The sequence below is a fragment of the Dipodomys merriami genome, unplaced genomic scaffold, assembly GCF_024711535.1.
Source record: "Dipodomys merriami isolate MVZ:Mamm:240054 unplaced genomic scaffold, mDipMer1.0.p SCAF_6, whole genome shotgun sequence".
In the NCBI taxonomy this organism is placed as follows: domain Eukaryota; kingdom Metazoa; phylum Chordata; class Mammalia; order Rodentia; family Heteromyidae; genus Dipodomys; species Dipodomys merriami.
Genome location: NW_027206179.1, coordinates 10408947 through 10423562, shown reverse-complemented (window position 1 = coordinate 10423562; position 14616 = coordinate 10408947). Strand labels below are relative to the sequence as shown.

At 65.6% G+C, this 14616-nt stretch overlaps 2 protein-coding genes across 2 annotated transcripts; one reads left to right on the top strand and one right to left on the bottom strand.

The window, feature by feature from the left end:
- Positions 1 to 501: 501 nt before the first annotated feature.
- Positions 502 to 3405, top strand: Tektip1 (tektin bundle interacting protein 1). The gene is made up of 4 exons (XM_070002463.1): positions 502 to 1006; positions 2326 to 2564; positions 2960 to 3085; positions 3204 to 3405. The coding sequence occupies exons 1-4, from the start codon at positions 924 to 926 to the stop codon at positions 3386 to 3388; spliced, it is 633 nt and encodes a 210-aa protein (XP_069858564.1). The 5' UTR covers positions 502 to 923; the 3' UTR covers positions 3389 to 3405.
- A 9-nt stretch (positions 3406 to 3414) lies between these two features.
- Positions 3415 to 10836, bottom strand: Mfsd12 (major facilitator superfamily domain containing 12). The gene is made up of 10 exons (XM_070002461.1): positions 10524 to 10836; positions 7301 to 7511; positions 6214 to 6343; positions 5942 to 6121; positions 5524 to 5616; positions 5329 to 5421; positions 4895 to 5065; positions 4713 to 4807; positions 4083 to 4213; positions 3415 to 3503 (listed from the first exon to the last, which is right to left on the bottom strand). Exons 1-10 carry the CDS (start codon positions 10819 to 10821, stop codon positions 3481 to 3483), a joined length of 1425 nt encoding a protein of 474 aa, XP_069858562.1. The 5' UTR covers positions 10822 to 10836; the 3' UTR covers positions 3415 to 3480.
- Positions 10837 to 14616: the final 3780 nt, after the last annotated feature.

Below are 14616 nucleotides of genomic sequence, written 5' to 3'. Positions count from 1 at the left end.
ACGGAAGGACACCTGGTGGTGTGCTGGTCGTGGAAGGTAGCTGTTGGTGTAGAGGAAGGGGTGGGGAGGGGCACGTGGCGGGGGGCATGAGGGAAGGAGGGACTGCAAGTGCTGGTGAGGGTCTGGTTGGTGAGTAGTGGTAGCGAGGAAGGGGAGCAGAGAAGATTAGGGGCTGCTAAGTGCGAGGGAGGGACGTGGCCGCCAGGCCACCCCGTGCCTGCGGCTTAGTCTGTGGGACAGGCAGCTGAAGGACAAAGCCCGCAGCCCATGCCAAGGCCCTGGGGCAGGACAGAGCCTGGGACACAGGCAGGGCAGGACTGGGGCCCCTAGGTGGGACCTGGCTGCCTGGGGGAAGCGGAAGGGCGGGCACGGGAGCCCTGGTGGTTGTGTTTACATTTTCTTGTGGTAATATGCATAACAATATACTGCCAAAAAGCAAACCGGTTCAGTGGAGTTAGTATATTCAGTTTTATAACAATCCGAACTTCCAGAACTTCCCCTGATCACCAAAAGGAAGCTCATCCCGAGCGCTGCCGCCGACCCCTCCCTGTCACCCCACCCCTCACGCCCACTTCCTGTGCAGGTCCCGTTCTGGACGTTTCCCATCCAGAGCCCGGTGTGGCCCTTTGTGTGTGTGTCTCGAGCCCGTTCCTGTGCCTGGGTGTGTGATGTTCCCACGTGGGGGTGCGGCGCCCTGCGTGCTCCCCATTACTGCTGAGAGCGTCAGGGAGGGGCGAGAGGGCCCAAATGCCCCCTAGCCATTGGAGCGGCTCCCCACAGCTGGGGAGGGGGAGGACAAAGGCAGGGCGGGGCCCAGGGCTGACCACCCGCCGTTGCCAGGACACCGGAGTGGGTGGCCTTTGTTCCTGTCAACAGTGGCCCTAGTACCTCCCTTCCCGGAGCCTTGGGATGCAGAGGCAGACATGCAGACCCTGAGGCGGGAGGCTGCCCGGCCCTACGTCCCCTTGGGCACCCTTGAAGCTGACTTCCCGGCCCCTCGCCACAGGTGGGTCCCCGCCAGCACACCGGGGCTCTGCGTGGCTTCCTGCTGGGTGGGCCCCCGGCAGTGAGCCGAGCTCGAGCGCCACCCTGTGGTCTGGAGCCACTGACAGCCCTGTTCTCAGTTCCCCAGGCCCCAAGAAAATCCCCCCCTCACCAGGGATCCAGCCTGCCATCTGGGCTACTCAGACCTGGCTGGTTCAGAGAAGTCCAGACTTATAGCCATGAGGGTGGTATGGCTCAAAAGTGGTAAACCACTGGCAAAAAAGCAGAGTGCTTAAGGCCCAGAGTCCAAGTCCAGCACCAGCTCAAAAATGAGAAGCTGGGCATGGGGGAACGGGACCCCACATACTGTGATCTCAGCCCTTGGGATGCTGAGGTGGGTCAGTTCCAAACCAGCCTGGATGATGGGGACCCTTCCTCTTTTTTTTTGGTCAGTCGTGGGCCTTGAACTCAGTCTGGGCGCTGTCCCTGCGCTCTTCAGCTCAAGGCGAGCGCTCTACCGCAATGAGCCACACACTTCTGGTTTTCTAGTGGTTTATTGGAGATGAATCTCATGGACTTTCCTGCCCAGGCTGGCTTTGAACTGAGATCCTCAGATCTCGGCCTCCTGAGGAGCTAGGATTACAGGTGTGAGCCACCAGTGCCCGGCAAGGGACCCTCCCTCTTAAGCTCAGACCAATCCAAAGCCAGGTGGAAAAGGCAGCCCCACCTGGCTGCTCTGGGAGGTGGCAGAAAACACTACAAAGAGGAACAACCAGGTGCAGGTTCATTTGGAGACAACTTTGCTATGGAGCTGGGGCTAGCCAGGAACGCTCAGTCCTCCTGAGGATTGAGGTTAGAGGCCACACTACCATGCCTGGCAGGAAAGTCTTTTTGTGGGAAGTTCATTCGGTGTGCTGGGATTCATCCAGGGCCTTGCCCCAGATTTCAGGAACCCTGAAGTGTGTTTGGCCCGCGTTCACTGCAGATTCTGTTTAACCATCTACACTGCCCCGGGACCTTTGCACATGCTGTTTACCACCTCTACAGGCTCTTCCTGACCTCAGCCTAGGCCAGGTTCTGCCTTCAGCCCGGCACTCAGATGCAGACACGTCATATCATTTAACCTGAGTCTGCCAGCACCCACCCCGCTCTAGCGCAGCGTCCTGGGGCACTCCCAGGCAGGGGGTCTTCCTGACCAGGCCGCACCCGGCCCCTCTGTCAGAGGTCTCCCCGGGTTAAAGGGGTTGGATGGGACAAGCTCAGGGAGGCTCCCGTTCTGGATTCCGGCAAGCTGAGGCTGGGGCCGGCCAGAGCCGCCCGCTCACCCTCGGCCCCCCTCAGCGATGACTACCTGTTCATGGAGGGGCCTCGCTGGACACCGGCCATCAAACACGGGACGCGCTGGAAGTACTCGCCCATGGGACGCGACGCCGCCGGCCAGCTGTTGTACACCGGCCTGACCAACTCGGACCCCCGCGAAGCCTGGTACAACCTGCCCCGGGCCCTGGACAGCCCCTACCGCGAGGCCTACGCCCGCTGGCACGGGTGCTTCGACCACCGCCAGCGGGGCCTGCCCCCCGGTGAGCGCCCCCTGCTCCCAGGGTCGCCCCCAAGGCCAGGCTGCTCCCGGGGAGAGGCCCCGCCCCCACGAGCTGCCCCGCCCACCCTCGGGAGAGGCCCCGCCCCCACGAGCTGCCCCGCCCACCCTCGGGAGAGGCCCCGCCTCCACGAGCTGCCCCGCCCACCCTTGGGAGAGGCCCCGCCTCCACGAGCTGCCCCGCCCACCCTCGGGAGAGGCCCCGCCTTCTACTCGGTGCCCCGCCCATGGAGCACCCAGTCCATTCTCAGGATAGGTCCCGCCTCCATAGGTGCCCCGCCCACCCCGGGAGAAGCCCCGCCCCCAGGGCCCCCAGGCCACTCAGGGTAGGCCCCGCCTCCACGCGGCGCCCCGCCCTGACCAGCGCCGCCTCCGCAGCCTACACTCAGCACGTGCGGGACGCCGCGTGGTACGACCCCGTGCTCCCCGCCCAGTACAAGAGCCCGAACACCCGCTGGGGGAGCGCGCTGTGGAGGGACAGGCTCCTGCGCGGCAAAGACTATGGTGAGCCCGAGCCGCCCCGCCCCGAGTCAGCTGGGCCGGCGGGGGCGGGGCGGGCCACCTGTGGGGGCGGGGCCGGGACCCCGCGGTGACCCGGGCCTCGCCCCGCCCCGCCCCCCAGTTGTGAACCGGAACCGATTCGGGGAGGAGCCGCGTGGGACGTGGGACTACGTGCCGTGCCTGTCGGCGGCCCAGCGGCCGCGCTACGCCTCGCGGGCCCCGCGGACCTGGGGCCTGGAGCCCTGCTGCGCGACGCCGCCGCCGCGGTCCCCCCATGCGCACGCGCACGCGCCCGCGTTCCGATAAAGCTCCTGCTGTCGCCAGCCCGGCTCCCCGGCGCCTCCGGCCGCGGGCGGGAGGGCGGGAGGGCGGGCGCGTGCGAGCCGGTCCGGGCGCGGTCAGGGCCGGTCTCCGGGGTCCCCTGGAAGGCGGAGCGCGGTGAGTGCGGGGGCCCCGGCCCGCCGCCCCGGGCCCCGCCCCGCCCCGGGCCCCGCCCCGCCCCGGGCCCCGCCCCGCCCCGCCCCGGGCCCCGCCCCGCCCCGCGCCCCGCCCCGCCCCGCGCCCCGCCCCGCCGCCCCGCCCCGCCGCCCCGGGCCCCGCCCCGCCGCCCCGGGCCCCGCCCCGCCGCCCCGGGCCCCGCCCCGCCGCCCCGGGCCCCGCCCCGCCGCCCCGGGCCCCGCCCCGCCGCCCCGGGCCCCGCCCCGCCGCCCCGGGCCCCGCCCCGCCGCCCCGGGCCCCGCCCCGCCACCCCGGGCCCCGCCCCGCCACCCCGGGCCCCGCCCCGCCACCCCGCCCCGGGCCCCGCCCCGGGCCCCGCCACCCCGCCCCGGGCCCCGCCACCCCGCCCCGGGCCCCGCCACCCCGCCCCGGGCCCCGCCCCCACCGCCGCCCCGGGCCCCGCCACCCCGCCCCGGGCCCCGCCCCCGCCCCGCCCCCGCGCGGGCCCCGCCCCGCCCCGGGCCCCGCCCCGGGCCCCGCCCCCCGCGCGGGCCCCACTCACGCGTCCGGAGGCCGATGGGCCAGACGAAGAGGCTGCAGAGCGCCAGCGCGGCCGCCGCGCCCACGCCGCCCGTCACCGCCGCCATCACCCAGCGGTAGAAGCCCACGCAGGCCGCGCAGCACAGCTCCGAGCTGGGGGCGCAGGGGGCACGGGTGGGCTGCCGCCCCTGCCCGACCCCCAAGTCCGCCTGCCGCCTCCAAGAGCAGCCGCCAGGGGCCGCCCGGGAGCCCGGGGGGGGTCCCCGGGGCTGCCGGTCCCTTGTCTCTTCTATAGAGTCCCTTCGTTCCTCCAACGGGCCACTCACTCCTGCCCCAGGGCCTTTGCCTGTGCCGCGGGCCCACCTCACTGCCCCCAGTCCCTTGAGGTTGGGACCAACACAGCCCAGTCCGGTCCTAAGCCGGCAGAAGTGCCAACCTGCACCCCATCTTGAGTTCCGCGGGCCTGGCGGGCTGCACCCTCCTCTAGCCTGACCCACGCACCCGTGGTGACCGCCTTGACAACCCGGGCCCAAACCACATCCAGTGTGAATGTGTGAACTGCCCTTTATCCCTCCCCCTCCCCTCCTCCCCCCACAGGCCTGCAGGACACAGGCCTGCAGGGAAAGGAAGAAGGGGTGAGTGAAGGACTCACGGACAGGGATGCAGGCTCTGCACAGCCATGACCGCCAGCCCGTTGGCCACCTTGTCTGAGAAGCTCATGGCACCATACACAAAGGCTCCACTGTCCTGGGGGACGAAGGTCAGGGGGGCGGGTCAGTGCCCAGCCCGTGGGTCGGGTTCCCTGGCCTCCGGGAGGCCTGTCAGCAGTCCTACCGTATGGGGGCCGATGAGGTCGGCTGTCATGGCCAGCGAGGTGACGAGGATGGTGGCAGAGCCGGCGCCCAGCAGCACCGCCGCCGCGTACACGGCCACGCCCAGCGCGTCCACCAGCGCCACCCAGGCGGCGAAGGCCAGGATCACCAGGAGGCCGGCGAAGTAAGTCAGCTGCAGGGGAAGGAAGTGGAGGAGTCAGGCCCACGCCGGTCCTGGCACTAGCCCCCTCTGGTGGTCAGTCACTGCGCCCGCCATCAGCCCGCCCCGGAGGGACTGGAGTTGGACAGCCACGGAGCGAGATAAAGGACTTGTCACACTGCCAAGCTTTAATAGGCATGGGGCATGGAGGGTGGGAGGCGGAGACCCCAGAGCCCCCCATCTGCGCCTTTGGGGTCCCCCCACACACACCAAGTCCCGGGTGTTTGTCCACTCACGTTCCGCCCCATGTACTTGTTGATTGGCTTCATGAGGAAGGAGGAGCAGAAGCCGCTGAGGTACATCACCAGGGGAATGGTGGCGATGAACTTCTGTAGGGGCCACAGCACCAGCGATCCACACGGGGCCCATGGGGTGGCCATGCCGGGGCCCAACCCGCCATCCCACCAACCCGGGGGCCCCGGCCAGCTCACCTTGGGCAGGTGCAGGGAGTAGGTGAGGTACATGGCCACGTAGGTCTGAGACAGGTTCACGATGAGCCTGGTGCTCATGTACAGCACGCCCACCTGTGGGTAGATCAGCAGAGGGACAGCTAAGGAAGGGTCAGCAGAGGCCTCTCTGCAACCCACCAGCAGGGGGCACTGGGGCCCCATGAGAACTCCCAGAGACCCCATCTCCTTAGCTGTGACTGCACAGCAGGGACCAATAGGAATGAGGGACTTGATCAACTGGTGATGTCTCCCATGGGTGTGGGATGGAAGATGGATTGCTAATGTCTGCCCTGGGGGTAGCAAGGTCACATGGGTTGTGTGTGCCACTGATTGGCTGAGGAGTAGGCCTGGCGGGAAGGGGGGTGGCCCCCCCAGCCCCCCCTCCATCCCCACATCCTACCTGGTAGAAAGCTGGCTCCTGCAGCCAGTGCTTCCAGAGCAGCAAGGGCCGGGCTGTGGGGGCCAGCAGAGGGCTGCGCTCGTCGGGCTCCTCCGCCCTCCGCGGGCGCCCCTCCCTGGTGCCCAGGTGGAAGAGCAGTGAGAAGGCGGCGCCCACGCCCACCACCAGCAGGGCCAGGTTCTGGGGGACGGCAGGAGAGGGGTCAGGGGTCCGAGGCAGTGCCACGGGCTCAGGGTCTCCCGCGCGGCCTGCCTAGGTTACCCCCAGCTCACCCGGAACACGGGCACATCCTGGGCCCCCAGCTGGTCACCCACATCCACGTCCCGGGCAGGGGCCTGCAGGTGGAGGAGCAGCCAGGCAGCGCCAAAGACGGCGATGTTGGCCACCACGGTGAAGGCGTACCTGGGAGAGGGTGGGTCGGGTCTCAGCAGGTGCAGGGACCCCTCCCCCCTGCCCCCCACCATGGAAGTCAGGACCCCTAGCTGTCGACAAGTGCGGCCACCGGTGGCCCAGGCCGACACAGGGCTCACCCCCACAGAACCTGTTCACCTGCCTAGGGCCAAGTGCAGACCTAGTCACTGAGTCCCCCCACACGTGAACCAAGCGCTTGCTGGAAGGGCCCCGACTCTGGGATTCTGTTCCCAGATGCCTGAGCTCCCACCAGCCCAGGAATCCAGGGTCTAGAACCGTCTAGGCCTCTCTCCTGCAGAAGAGAAGCACCCTGGGCAATGGCGGTGGTGAGCCGGGGAGGCTCACAGGGAGCCGAAAGGCAGGGCTGGGAGGAGGCGCGGGGCCCGCGGCACTGAGTTGTGCCCAAGCCTGGCTTTCGGGCTCTGTGGCAGGGCGTTCACGGTGCAGGGAAGCCCTGGGCCGCGTCCCCTGCGCCACAAATCAAGCTGCAAGCCAGTTCCTCTTCTGGAATGAGGAAGTGGGGGGCACAGCCAGCGTCAGCACCCCCCCATTAAAACCGAACTCTGCCCTCCGCGGAGAGCCACACAGCCCGCACGTCACCTCCGGGACAAGAAAGGGATCTGCAATGCCACAGGGTGGGGCGGAGCCGTCATCCTGGGCAGGCCGGGCCTAATCAGGTGACTTTCCACACGAGCCTCAACTCCCTCAACTCCCTCGGCCCATCTGTCATCCCTCCACTCTGGAGGCTTGAGGCAGGAGGATCACAGAAAGAAAAAGGAAGGGGGGAGGCTGGGGGGGGGAGGTGTTTCCACGAGACTCAGCCCAGTCATGACGGACGGCCGCTCGAGGACAGAGGCTGTTCACACCCGTGTGTGTGTGACATGTTACGCAGCAGTAGCTGACAGATGCACCCTTCCCTCCCTGCTCCGGCTGGGGGCCCTGGGGTACCTGAGGGCGGTGAGCTCCACCTTCTCGTGGTCGCTGGTGGCCAGCACGGGGATGAGGCTCAGGTGGGCGACCTGCGTGGCGGCCCAGCCGAACTGGAAGACCACGATGAAGGGCGCGTAGTAGAGCAGGGCCACCCACTCGGGCGTGCGCTCCCCGCAGCCCAGGCACGGGCTGAAGATGAACGGGAAGGACAGCAGGACGCAGATGGTGCCTGTGGGGGCGGGGGGGGGGGGGGGGATGGGGCCACGCCACGCTGCGTCACATCCCGGCCTCCCCGCGCCAGCCCAGGGCTCCCACACACACACACGTGGGGCGCAGCAGGTATTGCCCCCCTCCCCGCCCCAGGCCCCATACTGTAATGAGCACAAGGCCCAGCTGCTCCCGCATGGGGACCTTAACCACGCCCCACCCGTGTTCTGGTGACATCCATGAGGGTGTGGGGGGGAGGACAGTCACCCTGTGGGGACAGCCAGGCAGCAAGGGTCCAGGTGGCCCTGGCCAATCCATCCGTCCTTCGCTCATAAAATGGCGCCTCCCAGGGAACTGAGGTGACCAAGCCTCCCCAGGAACCGCAGCCCCCGCCCCCTCCCCTCCTCCAGTGTACCTCAGGACCTTTACACGTGCTGTGTCCTCCGCCTGGATGGCTCCTCCCTCCCATCACAGCAAAGTGGCCCCTCCGGCCTCTCCCCATCTTCCCCACCAGAGCTCAACTCCACAGGTGGGCACGGGTTCTCTCAAGTCCCCTCTGCACCCCAGGGATCCCCGGACCCATCCAGACTCCGGAGGATGGGTTGAATAATAAACACGGAGCCTCAACTCAGAGCTCAAAGTGGTGCTGTGACCACGGTGCACCAGATGAGGAGATGGAGGCCAAGCGCAGAGCTCTGAGCCCACGGCCAGTGCCTCCTTCCTCAGGCATGGAAATGGAGTCAGCCTACAGCCCGTCCTCCTCTGAGCCAAATGGAAGCGGAAACGGTCAGTTCCCAGAGGCGGGGGGGGGGGGGGGGGGCACTAGACTGTGAACTCCAGGGAGGAAAACTGGGCTGGCTCCCCCAGGCTGGCATCAGAAGGTCTGGCTTGGGGTCCTGGGGCAAGCGACTTGGCCTCCTGCCTCCCGGGATTGGCAGGAGGAGGACTGACCTTCAAGGCTGGCGGGAGCCCTCCTCAACTCTGGGCCACTTCCTGACTCAGCCGTTACATACCCTCTCTCTGCTGCCCCTCCCGCCTACACACTCCTACTCACCTGTCAAAACCCCAAAGCTAATGTCCCTGTCCCCCAATGCCCCCCACTCCCCCCCACCCATCTCCACCCACCCAGACTCAGGAGTGAAATAGAGAAGTGGGCACCAGTGCCAGGGCGACTGTTACTCATGTCCTTATCAACTATTAGGAGATACTTCCCTGTCTCCCTTTCTCAACTGAGAGCTGGGAAGGGGTATAGGCTGGGCCTTAGAGCCATTTACCAGGGGTTTTATACAAACACAGGCCTGCACCCCTGTGGCCTCCACTTCTTCTGGTGCCCCAGCTGCCGCCTCTGGGGTCAGTGGGAGCCTCCCCAGACTTCAGACCTCCCCCTCATGACAGGAGCCAGGGGGCTCTGCACTGGTCACATGCCAGACCTCAGGGCCTTTGCACATGCAGTGTCCTTGGCCAGGGATCCCTTCTCCTGGCTGGCTGAGGAGGGGAAGGAAGGTGGGGGGAAGGGGGATCCCCTGCGGCTCTCCTCCACCCTGCGCAGGAATTCCCTGGTGCGTTGGGACTCTCCAGCCTACACGGGGCTCTGCCCTTCACCCGGGCATCAGTTCAGAGGAAGGGCAGCTTGGCCACCTCTGTTTCCTCCTCCCACAGGGCTGCCATAGTGAGGTGACCCGGGTCCAGCCCCGGGGCCTCCAGGCAGTCCACCACGGTCACCCACAGGTCTCAAGGTTCACTACAATCTTGCAGAAAGTACCACTCAGGCGTGGGTCAGAGCACGCCCCGTCCCCCAGGGCCGGCTCCTCTCCCGGGCTTATCAGAGGGGCCAGCCCGCACCCCTCCAGGACTCCACCCCGGGGAGGGACAGCAGATAAGTCTCGAGGCACCCCCCCCCCCGCAGCACTGCCTGGGACGGTCAACGGGTGGACAGACAGACAGACAGGAGGCGCTGGACAGGCGGATGAAGCCGGCACCCCGGGCTGTCACCGAGGAAGAGGGCCCAGCCCGACGGGGGAGGCCGGCTGTGGGACAGACAGACGGACTGGGGCGCGGCCGGCGGGGAGGGGGGCAGGCAGGGGACCCCGGCCGGGGAGGAGGTGTCGGCCCTGAGGCCGCCCGGGGCTCCGATGGCGGTGGGACGGGGTCAGGAGGGCGCTGCAGAGGGACGGACGGACGGACGGGCGGACGGGGGAGGAGACCCGCACGGGGCCTGGGTGTGAATGTCGGTCAGACCCCACCAAGGGGGCCGTCCCACGGTGAGGAGCGCAGCCCGCGTCGGGGTTGCGCCGCCCCCCGCACTCACCCGCCAGGTGCCAGGCCCCCCCCCCGCACTCACCCGCCAGGCACGACCCCCCCCGCACTCACCCGCCAGGTGCCAGGCGCGGTCCCCCCCCCCGCACTCACCCGCCAGGTGCCAGGCGCGGCCCCCCCCCCCGCACTCACCCGCCAGGTGCCAGGCGCGGCCCCCCCCCCCGCACTCACCCGCCAGGTGCCAGGCACGACCCCCCCCCGCACTCACCCGCCAGGTGCCAGGCGCGGCGCCCCCCCCCGCACTCACCCGCCAGGCGCGGCGCCCCCCCCCGCACTCACCCGCCAGGTGCCAGACGCGGTCCCCCCCCCCCGCACTCACCCGCCAGGTGCCAGGCCCCCCCCCCCGCACTCACCCGCCAGGTGCCAGGCGCGGCGCCCCCCCCGCACTCACCCGCCAGGTGCCAGGCCCCCCCCCCCGCACTCACCCGCCAGGTGCCAGGCGCGGCGCCCCCCCCCGCACTCACCCGCCAGGTGCCAGGCGCGACCCCCCCCCCCGCACTCACCCGCCAGGTGCCAGGCGCGGTCCCCCCCCCGCACTCACCCGCCAGGTGCCAGGCCCCCCCCCCCGCACTCACCCGCCAGGCACGACCCCCCCCCGCACTCACCCGCCAGGTGCCAGACGCGGTCCCCCCCCCGCACTCACCCGCCAGGTGCCAGGCGCGGCGCCCCCCCGCACTCACCCGCCAGGTGCCAGACGCGGTCCCCCCCCCGCACTCACCCGCCAGGTGCCAGGCGCGGCGCGGGCCGTAGCGGGCGCAGCGCGCGCGCATGCGCGCGGCCTCGCAGCCCACGAGCGGCGTGCAGAGCCCGTCGGCGGCCTGGCCCAGCAGCAGCAGCGCGCCGGCGCCGCGCGAGCTGTAGGCGCGCACGGCGTGCAGGTAGAGCAGCAGGTACGCGAACCACATGGCGGCGCTCAGGTCGTTCAGGAAGTGGCCCACGGCGAAGCTCAGCCGCGCCACCGCCGACAGCGGCGGCCCCGCGGCGCCCCGCGGCCCCGCCGGCGGCCCGGGGCCCATGGCAGCGGGCGGCACGGGCGGCGCGCCGACGCCGGGCCCGCAGCCGCGCCCGCCGGGCCCTCCCGGAGCTCGCGCCGCGCCGCCGAGCCCCGCGCGGACCCCGCCGTCCCCGCCGCCGTCCCCGCCGCGGCCCGCGATCACCTCTGCGGCCGCCGGACCCGCGGGCGGGGAGGTTGGCTGGCCGGGCGGGGCAATCCCCGGGAGCGGCGGTCGGCTCCACCAATCAGATCAGCGCGCCGGGGCCAGGCAGCCAATCATCAAAGAGGAGGGCGGGGACTCGAGGGTTAGCCCGGCCTCCCCCACACACGGGGCGTCCGCGCGGCCCTAGCGCCCGCTCGGTACGCCGGGGGTGCGCGGGGACCCCCCCCCGCCGGAAGGTTGGTTGACGGGACGTCCCGGAGAGACGCGGTCACGGTGCCTGCCGCCGCCGGGCCGGCCGACACGCCAGCCCGCGCCCCCCCGCGTGGGTCCCGCTGGGGTCGGGGCGGATGCACGAGCGCTAATTAATTAGTAATTAGGATAATGATGGGGCCCGGCGGGGCAACACCAGCCGGCGTTTAACGAGCGCCGACGGGGCCAGGCGCCCCACGTGGCGGAGGCCAGTTGCTGGCCCGGCCCGGGGCGTGGGCCGGGGCCGGGGAGCGGGCTGGGGCGGCCCGGCCGGCCCGGGGCTCACGCGCTCCGCGCCCGCACGATCGTCCCGCCTCGGCTGCCTCTTCCGCAGTGCTGGGGTTACAGGCAGCCCCGCCCGGCCCGGCCTCCTGCGGGGCGGCCGCGGAATCCCCGAACTCAGCCCCGCACACGCCTGGTGGTGGTGGTGGTGGTCAGGGGCTGGGACTCAGGACCTGGGTGCTGTCCCTGAACTCTCTTGCCCTTTCACCAAGTTGAGCCACAGCTCCACATCCGGTTTTTAACACTCTCTGGAAGACTTTTCTGCCCCAGGCTGGCTTCCAGCCACTTTCCTCAGAGCTCAGCTGTAGCTGGGATGACAGGTTTGAGCCACCAGCACCTGGCCCAGCCCCGTCTGCTGATTGTACTGGAGCCTCTGTCTTCCGCACACTGGGTAGCAGTGGGTATGACTCTACAGAACTGCACCCTGGAGGCTGAGATCTGACGATCAGAGTTCAAAGCCGGCCTGGGAAGTCTAGGAGACACCCCCCACCCCACCCTGGGGCTTGAACTTAGGGCCCGGGCGCTGTCCCTAAGCCTCTTTGTGCTCAAGGCTAGCACTCTACCACCTGAGCCAGTTCTGGCTCTTTTTTTTTTTTTTTGTCGGTCGTGGGGCCTGAACTCTGGGCCTGGGCGCTGTCCCTCAGCTCTTCAGCTCAAGGCGAGCGCTCTACCACTTGAGCTACAGCGCCACTTCCGGTTTTCTGGTGGTTTATTGGAGATAGGAGTCTCACGGTCTTTCCTGCCCGGGCTGGCTTTGAACCGCGATCCTCAGATCTCAGCCTCCTGAGTAGCTAGGATGACAGGCGTGAGCCACAAGCGCCTGGCAGTTCTGGCTTTTTTAGAGTAGTTTATTGGAGATAAGAGGCCCGTGGGCTGGGAAGGTGGCTCAGTGGTAGAGCGCTTGCCTTGCATGCATGAGGCCCTGGGTTCGATTCCTCAGCACCACATAAGCAAAAAGAAAAAAGCCGGAAGTGGCACTCTGGCTCAAGTGGTAGAGCACTAGCCTTGAGCTGAAGAGCTGAGGGACAGCGCCCAGGCCCAGAGTTCAGGCCCCACAACCGGACCCCCAAAAAAAAAAAAAAGAGGCCCGCCAGCTGGGCACTGGTGGCTCACACCGGTAATCCAACCTATTCAGGAGGCTGAGATCTGAGGAGGATCACAGTTCAAAGCCGGCAGGGACAGGAAAGTCTGTGAGACTCTTCAATGAACCACTAGAAAATGGGAAGTGGCGCTGGGGCTCAAGTGGTAGAGCGCTGGCCTTGAGCTGAAGAGCTGAGGGGCAGCGCCCAGGCCCAGAGTTCAAGCCCCACGACCGACAAAAAAAAAAAAAAAAAAAGGACTGGAGATGAGGTTGATCTCTGTGGGGAGATAAAGGGATAAGAGACAATTAGAAACCTGTTCCTTCCTTCCTCCCCTTGAGGCAGCTTTGCGCTTAGCCAAAGCTTTGTATTCTCTCCCGAGCCCACCGAGCTTGTCCCCAGATGTGTGTTCCACAGCTGGAGGCAAGGGCACAGGCCTCTAGCTGACCTGGGCACACTGAGGGTTGACCTTGGCTCTTTAGGAGCTAGCTGCTTACTCGTGGGAGAAGGCAGGGCCCCTGCGGGGTGACTTGCTGGGTTATCTCTGCAGCTCTCTATCTATCTCCTCAGCTGATCTAGGCGCAAACCCAGAAGATTCACCAGGAAGGGTGGTTTTGGGTATTGTGGTCCTTTGATTTCAATTATTTTTTTTCCTTGTCGGTTGTGGGGCTTGAACTCAGGGCCTGGGCACTGTCCCTGAGCTTCTTTTGCTCAAAGCTAGTACTTGAGCCCCAGCACCACTTCCAGCCTTTTCTATGTATGTGGTACTAAGGCATCGAACCCAGGGCCTCATGCATGCGAGGTAGGCAAGCACTCTACCACTAAAAGCCACATTCCCAGCTCTGTTGGTTCTATATCTTGAAGTTGGCTTCAGCATGCATATTATTTTGTATAAATATGGAGAGATTTTTACTGGCATTTCTGAAACGGAGTACATTCGCTTTAAATATGGAAAAAAAATTTAAAAATGGAAAAAGCAGATTAAGACCTCATTACAAGTGATGTCAACATCATGAGAACTCTCTTCCAACACAGATATTCTAAAAATAAAGAATATCTATTCCCATTGAACAGAAACTCCTGTTAGATTCCGTGTTGATGCGTGCAATCGTTGGGGATATAAAAGTGTAACATGTATAGAAAAATGGGAAATGGGAGATAAAACATATGTCCTGGGAACAACAGTTATGTCAGACAGTCACATGCAAAGGTAATCTAAACTAGGAAATAAGAATGTGGAAAAGTGGAATGAAGTGTCTATATTATTTTATAGCGTGTACTCTAGCTAATTATTACCAGTAGAAATAAGTAAATATGGAGAGGCTCTTAGGCATTGTGCATTTGTGATTCTCTCCTAAGACTATGCTCTTTGGGTCTCACTGTGTTTATCTAGAATCCTGTGTAATTTGTCATATCCCAGTGTATTTTAGATCAAACTTCTGCATATCAGAGAGAACATGTGCCGCTCATCTCTGAGTAAGGCTTACCTTACTTAACACTATTTGTTCTAGTTCCATCCATTTCCCTGCAAATAACATTATTTTGTTTTTCTAATGGCTGTGTAAGGGTTCATTGGATATAGGAACCACCTATTTTGGATCCGCTCATCTATTGTGGGGCATCTGGGCTGTTTCTGTATCTTGGTTATTGTGAATAGTGTGGCAATGAACATGGATGTGCAGGTGTCTTTATCATGTCCTGGCCTATGAGGGCAGACGCCCAGGAGTGGAATAGCTGGCTTGTGGGAAGGTCTGGGTTTAGTTTTTTTGTCTTTTTTTTTTTTTTTTTTGCCAGTCATGGGGCCTGAACTCTGGTCCCTCAGCTCTTCAGCTCAAGGCTAGCACTCTACCACTTGAGCCAGAGCGCCACTTCTGTCTTTTTCTTTGTATGTGGTGCTGAGGAATCGAACCCAGGGCCTCATGCATGCAAGGCAAGCGCTCTACCACTGAGCCACCTTCCCAGCCCCATAGGTTTAGTTTTTTGAGGAACCTCCAGACTGCTGTCCAGTGGGGTTGTAGTATTTTGTGTGTGTGTGTATCTGTGT